Source organism: Stomoxys calcitrans, chromosome 2 (genome assembly GCF_963082655.1).
Source record: "Stomoxys calcitrans chromosome 2, idStoCalc2.1, whole genome shotgun sequence".
In the NCBI taxonomy this organism is placed as follows: Eukaryota; Metazoa; Arthropoda; class Insecta; order Diptera; family Muscidae; genus Stomoxys; species Stomoxys calcitrans.
Genome location: NC_081553.1, coordinates 145,193,848 through 145,201,294, shown reverse-complemented (window position 1 = coordinate 145,201,294; position 7,447 = coordinate 145,193,848). Strand labels below are relative to the sequence as shown.

The 7,447-nt window shown below is 37.3% G+C and overlaps 1 protein-coding gene across 6 annotated transcripts in view; it reads left to right on the top strand.

Moving 5' to 3' along the window:
• Positions 1 to 7,179, top strand: part of LOC106088318 (transcriptional adapter 2B) — a 29,145-nt gene extending 21,966 nt beyond the window's left edge. For 5 of the 6 annotated variants that reach the window (XM_059362865.1, XM_013253774.2, XM_013253775.2 and 2 more), the window contains 2 exons: positions 6,136 to 6,215; positions 6,283 to 7,179. In XM_059362865.1, coding sequence (XP_059218848.1) covers positions 6,136 to 6,215; positions 6,283 to 6,940 — 738 coding nt within the window. In that variant the 3' untranslated portion in view covers positions 6,941 to 7,179. Of the gene's footprint in view, positions 1 to 6,065; positions 6,216 to 6,282 lie in introns of all 6 variants that reach the window. The other variant, XM_013253779.2, reaches the window with a different exon arrangement.
• The last annotated feature ends 268 nt before the right edge of the window (positions 7,180 to 7,447 follow it).

Below are 7,447 nucleotides of genomic sequence, written 5' to 3'. Positions count from 1 at the left end.
GTTATGGTGTTCCGAAAAGGTACAGGCATTTTATAACAGCAATCTTACAAAAAATAGATTCAGTCAAATCCAGCAAAGATTGAGAGCGTTATCTAAATCGTTGAGTTATTCAGTTTAGCCGCCTAGGGAAACATTAGTAATGACCAGTTCAGAAATCACTTCAAAAGTATTTTGCAACACAATCCTAATGGACAGTAAATAGAAGATCTTTAATGCGTGCTCAAGGTCTATAATGTTGTATGCTGTGGAAATCTGAGGTTAAAAAAAAAACCAAAAAGTTGAGAAGTTGTTACGGTTTTTTATTAAGAGAATGTTATACCTTCAAAACAATAACCCAATTTCATGTTCTACCTAGAGACTGCTTTATAAGCAGGGTATTAAATTAAAGTCCAATAAGACTGCCACGCATCCTTGCAGAAAGTTTTGGAACTGAATTTTACTGGCAAAAGAATGGTCCAAAATATGTGAAAAAGAACAATCCCATGGCAGCCGGTTGTACGCACCGGATTGACTTCATGGAATCCTTCATTGGCAGGGGCTGCCGCCTCAGTGTACGTGTTCGTCTTTTTCGTCATGGGAGAGGCACATCCCGGATTGCCTTCTCCACACGCTTTTGGTCCGTCCGGCGCATGGAGTGGGTAGATTTCCGATCTTGCTCTGTACTCACTTGATTACGGGAGTATAGTCATACTGGATATTTTGCAAGGTGCTGTGCGAACATAGCCGGCAGTGGGTCACAACCAACCTCCAACCTCTTAAAGAGCACATTTATTTGCTGAAGAAGGCCGATGGCCTTAGCAAATTATAGGCATGCGAAGATAAAATTGGATCGGCTTTATCCTTACGAATTGAACCGGTTATCGGCTAGTGGAGCCTGTCGCAGCCGCCACACCTGTCGATGTCTCAGTACCTGATAACACATACGCAGATAACCCAGATCATGAATCGTCTGATGGATAACACTATGGTAGCTATTCTTTGACTTTAAATTTTCTCCGAAAAAATCTAAAGAATGTACTTGCGAAGCGAAATAAAAATATAAGAATGTTTGTAGGCTAAAAAAGTGACACATGGAAAATTTTGTGAGTATCCTTCAGCAGTTTCGTCTAGTCGTAAAATATGAGCTAGTTATGGACGGACGTAGTCGTTAAAAACCAGAAACTCAATTTTAAGCTTACAAAAATTTTACCAACCTTAATATCTATATATTTTAAAACTTGTCTGACATCAAACTGAAATATTAAGTTATATCCTGTTTTTATATAAGTTAGAATTATCCAACAAAAACACAACAGTCATAAATTCATGTAAGCTATTTGGCTCTTTTGAATAGCACCCCCATATTAAATTAGCATAGACATCAATATTAAAGTCAAATATTTTTATTATTGTATTCTAAATTGAGTACAAAGAATTTTATGCTGTTGTTGTTGTAGCCACATTTTCATGTGGAGGTGGCGATCATCGTCAAGCTTGTTCCGGTCCAAAGGACCGACCGCCGTGGGAACACGGTGGCCATTGGTTATTTAAAGGCGCCAATAACTTGCCCTGCCATGTCGAGCATAAAAGGCACTCAGTACTTGTTCAAGAGCCGGTGCCATCCGGCCTCTCACTGAGACTCTCCGCTCGAAACCGCTGATTGTCCACGACTGATGTTGCAGCTACTTCGTATGGAGCATTTCACTATCCGCAACCTGTGGACGCGCCCGGTAGCCCGCAGCTAAGCTTCCCAAAATAGCATTGAACAACACACAGTTCGGACCTCAATGTCCCAGCCTGTGTGGTGCTCACAGTTATACCGTGCCGGGTTACACAGTTATATCACAGTTATGATGAGCCAGGATTGTATTTTTTTTTCTCCTCAACGTGTTTTTTTTGAAAGAATATTATTTTTCCGTCTTGTGAAATTCACGTGGCGAACATCCCTATACGCTTTTTATAAAATTTAAGCACGGAGAATATGATGGTCACTTCAGGATTTCAACATTTTACGCTTTAATCCAACATAAAGCCACATGAAAAGAAGCATTCTCGTGCTGAAATTTCCACTATAGGTCTTCGCAAATATTACCATCCTTCTCTAAACAAGCTTTATTACCTCCGCATTTAATATAGATAAAAGAAATGGAAGTTCAACAGCTCCATAAAAAGTAATGGCATCCTACATCATTTGCAAATTGCAAATTTTGTTCATACACATTCCACTAAGGAACATGGGAAAACTTCTCACATATCAGTGAGTGCAGTCCGATTCAAGTTTAATCTCAATGATAAGGGCCCTCTTTTTTAAGGCCGAGTACGAACGGCATGGCGTAGTGCGACACATCTTTGGAGAGAAATTTTTACATGGCATCAGTACCTCACAAATATTGCCAGCATTAGGAGGGGAAAAAACTGATGATCTTGCAAGGATTCGAATCCAGGCGTTCTGCGTCATAGGCGAACATGCTAACCTTTGCGTTACCTTCCATTACATTTCCTTATTGGCCATGCAAACGCTTTATGTAATAATTGTTTCCATCAGGATTCTTGATTTAATTTTTTTCTCAAAAAAATATATTTTTGATAAGAAATAAACAAAGACGGTCGCAGTAAAAATTATGTAGTGGTATTTTTTTATTTTCATCAGTTTTAAATATGGTGCATCATATTTAAAGTGTTTTTTTGTTTATACACTTATTTTTTTGCCAAAATGTTGGCCAAATTTTGGCGGCTGAAACAAGAAAATTTAAGGATAACTAGGAATAGTCCTGTTGTCACTAAGCTCGACCTAGACTAAAATTTTGTGAAAGAGCAGACTAGGCACTCAAACAAAACGAATATATATATATATATATATATATATATATATATATATATATATATATATATATATTGGTATGAAGATCTGGCTTACCCCAGGGACACGAATCTGAAGTCTGGGCAAAGGCTCGTGGACCTCCCTAGGGGCCATAAACCCCACTTCAATGGAAAGTGCTTCAACATAGGCAATATTACAAATATGTCAAAAAAAGGTCTACAAATTTGACCCGGGAATGTTCCAAAGGGTTTTGAGGTTGTGAAACCCCTTACATAGGCAATATGTGTATGAAATGGAAATGAGAAAAAAAAGTAATTTTTTTTTCCGAAATGTTCAACTTCGACTCTTTTTCACTTTTTGTCCCATAAAAAAATATTTAAAAATCGTTTTCAATGATAATGTACTTCACTTAGTAATCTACTCGTCAATCGCTTTTATTGTATACCCATACAGTCTAGGTTAGGGGGTTAAAGAGTTTCAATGATCCATATGCATAATTGTAGAAATACCCCTTGGTGTGGGCTTAGCACCCCCAGAAAAGTTTTAGCCCCCCAGAATTTCAAAATTTTCATTGTTTTTGATCAAACTTGCTAATTTTATTGCTTTTCAAAGGGCTTTAGCTCCCCTAAAAGCAGGGCTGGTTTTGCTAATACCCATTGGCCACATTTGTAATCTTTCGCCTTTCGTTTGATATGGATATTGCCTCAACGGGGTTCAGAATCGTGTTCCTAGGGTTAACCCACATCTACATACCAAATTTCAGCTAATGCGGAGGTGCGCCCTATAAAGAGCATTTTTAACCAAGAAGTAATTTGGCTCTTACATTCGTACTTTCGTCACACAACGGTTACACTGGTTGCCATATAGACAAATCTCTCAATTTAATGTCTTGGGCTGTAGATAGCATACATGTATCCAAATATCCAAGTTCGGTCCGACCGAATTTAATTCGGTTTTACTTGTTATATATTTCTTAAGAAAAGTTCAATTCGTTTCATAACAAAAACTCATTGAAATAAAATGATTTTAAATTTTTTAATTTAGATATCTTCTACATTGGAGATGGCACACAATGCAAATTGCAAATTTTTATTTTGTGAATTGTAACGCAAAATTGCAAAAATTGTGAAACTTGTTTAAAGTTTTTTTTTTATCGTTTTAGCACTTTTAGATCAGGGATAATGTACTTAAACAGAAAGTATTGCGCCGGGTTACTTCTATGCAGTTATACTTGAATATTAAGTCAGAAAATATATTTTGAACCGCTTTTTATAGGCAAATTGTTTCTTAGATAATTTGAAATTTCTATAAAGGAAATCTTCCAGATAAATCAACTTTAAGGCTGCTTTAGTTTTGTGAATACCGGTGTTAGTCTCCAAGAGTTTTGGATGTTTCTTTATTCAAAATGGTACTTCAGTGAATGCTCTTGATGAGAGTTAGTAAACAACTTTGTTCCACATATTGAATAAGAAGGCTCAGAAGAGTAGGTCTTGTGTAACTTGATGCCACTTTAAATATTGAAAAAATATCAATTTGGTGCGACAAGAACTACCATGTCTTTGTTAATTCTGGCATGCATGTCATATGCTGACTGGTTCGTTAATCAACTTCACAAATTGGCCCTAAAAATGTTCCTGATTCCTCGTGTATCATCGCATTATCGAAAAGGAATATTTTAAAAAGTTTATATTGTTTCATCTTAAATTTTTTTTTTGCATACCCATTTTCATCGATTTGCCCTTTGTTTTGTTGGTTTTGTCGTGTTATACACTGAGGCAGCTGCCCTTGCCGATGAAGAACTCAAAAGGGAGGTGAAGGAGGAAGGAAGTTTTCTTGTGCTAGACATTGATCAAGTCTCCGTGACAAGTTTGGCCAAGACCAAAGGTATTCCCAAGAGGACCATTTACTCAAGATTTGGAAGACTAGGATAGGCAAAGATCCTTATATTTGAATATCAGGCAGTGCAGAGACAGGAAATTTAATGCAGTCTGAAGAACAGGGAGAAGAACCAGATAAACCTCCATCGGAGCGGGACTGCTACACACGCTCTGATGGAGAAACTCAGCAAGGGCAAGATTCATATTGCCTTAATTCAGGAGCCATGAACGACCTCGAATGAAGTTTCTGAACTGAATCATATCAACTACCAATTATTCTATGCTAACACTGGTACTCGGCCGAGGACCTACAACTTAATATTGGTAACACCACAACCTTTATTAATAGGATGGGAGGAGGTTTTAGATGTGACAATATATTCGGAAAATCGATCGAGTTCTGTCAAAAACCCATGTCCAAACGGAAACGTTAGTAAACGACATGGGAGTGTGAGCAGAGACTACGGCGGAAATATTGAGACTTTTGATGAAAACGCATTTTACCCGGGATACCACTGGACTCACGGAGACACCGGAATCTTGAAATAATGAGATTGATCAAAGGCATATCTTTAAAGAATTTATGGTAAAGGAAGCCTTGAGGACGTGATGTGAGAATGGCACAATCCGCATGGTATGGGTGCCGGGTCTTATCGGAGTATGGGGGAATAAAAGAGCAAACGATTTGGTAGTGAACGCCAGAGGACTGCCATCAATCAACTAGGTTAAATCAAAGCCTTTCGGGTCGACGAAGTCCGAGTTAAGGGAGTGGTCGACGAATGCGCATGTAAGACTGTGGAACAGCAAAACGTTCGGTAGGACGACAAATATCCTATGGGGTGATCCGGATCGTAAGAGAACAAGATTATTTCTTAAAGGAATAAAGATGGAGATCATTATAGCTTGCGGCATTTTAACGGCAAGTAGAACCACAAGCTCACTTATGCAAACTCGGTGCGGCAAGTGATAGCATATGTAGGGCATGAGGGGAAGATGGTGAGACGCTGGAGCATTTCCCTTTCATTGCCTGGCTAAAAGACACCGATATTTAGGTGGAGACACAATACGAGACATGAAACAACTAAAAGTTAAAAAGTTTTTTAAGTTGCACATTCAAGTTAAAAATATATATTTAATATAGATATACAGAATGTTGCTGTTGCTTTGCATTACTTATATGTGTTTTAAAGTTTTACATATCTTACAATATAACTGTTAATACACGAAGGCAAGTGAATATCGTGTGATGGTAATGAAAAGTATATATATATATATATATATATAAATATATATATATATATATATAGACATTCGGAAAAGAACTTAAAAACTAAATACATAATTTAAAGTGGAACTAATGTTTCTATTTTACCTTTTGCGATATTCAGCTTCCGTGTATTATCAGCACACAAAACGGAGAACGTTTGAAAGGGTGTATAAGACAATGTTTTACTACAGGACAATATGCAACACAGCATTGGAAATCTTCGGCAGCAAGGCTACTCCTCGCACTCCCCTCCACACAGCAACCGAAAACAGTAAGTTTTTTGTACCCATTTTTTATGTTTTTACAGACTGATTATAAATGTACATACTTTTCTCTAGCGAAACCTCAAACGTAAACGAAAATCAAAATTCCATCGTACCAAGCAGCATGCCCCTCACCGTCGACCCGATCTCTTACGTCGTATCATCGCACAACAAAAATTACTTGGATAGCTATCGGGGATCACCGGCACATACGACGACATCGATGGCGTCGGCAACAGGAATGAATTCAATGCATATATCAACATCACTAACGACATTGAGCAAGTCCCAGCTGAGTGCCAGCCAACCTCACCTACAGCAACTGCTCACAGGAACTGCAAAAAATCATCCACAACTACATGTAAACGACGTTGCAATTACTCACAATCTAAGCACGGAAAAACTTCGGCCACTGGAAGTTCGCAGCAATGTGATACCCGTGCACACAAACGTCCAAAAAGGACAACTGCAAATACTATCCCAAGTTACGCCGATGAGTAATATTTTACGAGCTCAATTAGATGAGTTGAAGCATTTACCCCAACCGTTGGGTTCAAACTTCTTGTCGAGCAATGAACAGCAAATATGTAAAAATTTTAATTTACCTCCTACGTCTTATCTTTCCTTAAAAACAGTACTACTTAGTGGAGCACCTGTAAACTCCAGCAACTTGTCTCCAATTGAGAGCTCAATACGTAAATATTTTATTAAAGTTGGATGGCTGAGTCATTGATTTAACTGCTTACTATCATTGTTACCTCTAAATAAACTTTGTGGTTGAAGAATTAGGCAAATGGAATTTTTCGGCTTTGTTTGTCATAAAACCGGCATGTAACTTTAAAATCCATAGAATAATCAGTAAGAACTAATTTTGTTCAGTTATCTAAGTCCTATAGTACGTATTTATTTTTAGTCTTATGCACATTAAATATATGTAATATAATAACTCTTCATTGATTGGAAGGAAAACAATTTAGATTTGCGTTTCTTTTTCAAAATCGTTTTGTGATTCCAACAGGCTATTTTTTTATAATTTTTAATTTAACTACAATTGACAATATCAAATGGATTTGCATGCCCTTAACTTCTGACTTTTTTTGTAAGCAAAGCTGTACAAGCTTTTTTTTGCTTAACATTGAAAACAAAGGTTTTTTGCCTTTCAATTTTGGAAAGAAACAACAATTGGATTTAAGGCTGAATATTTAATTTTCATTTCGTTTACAGTCGAATCCACTAAATT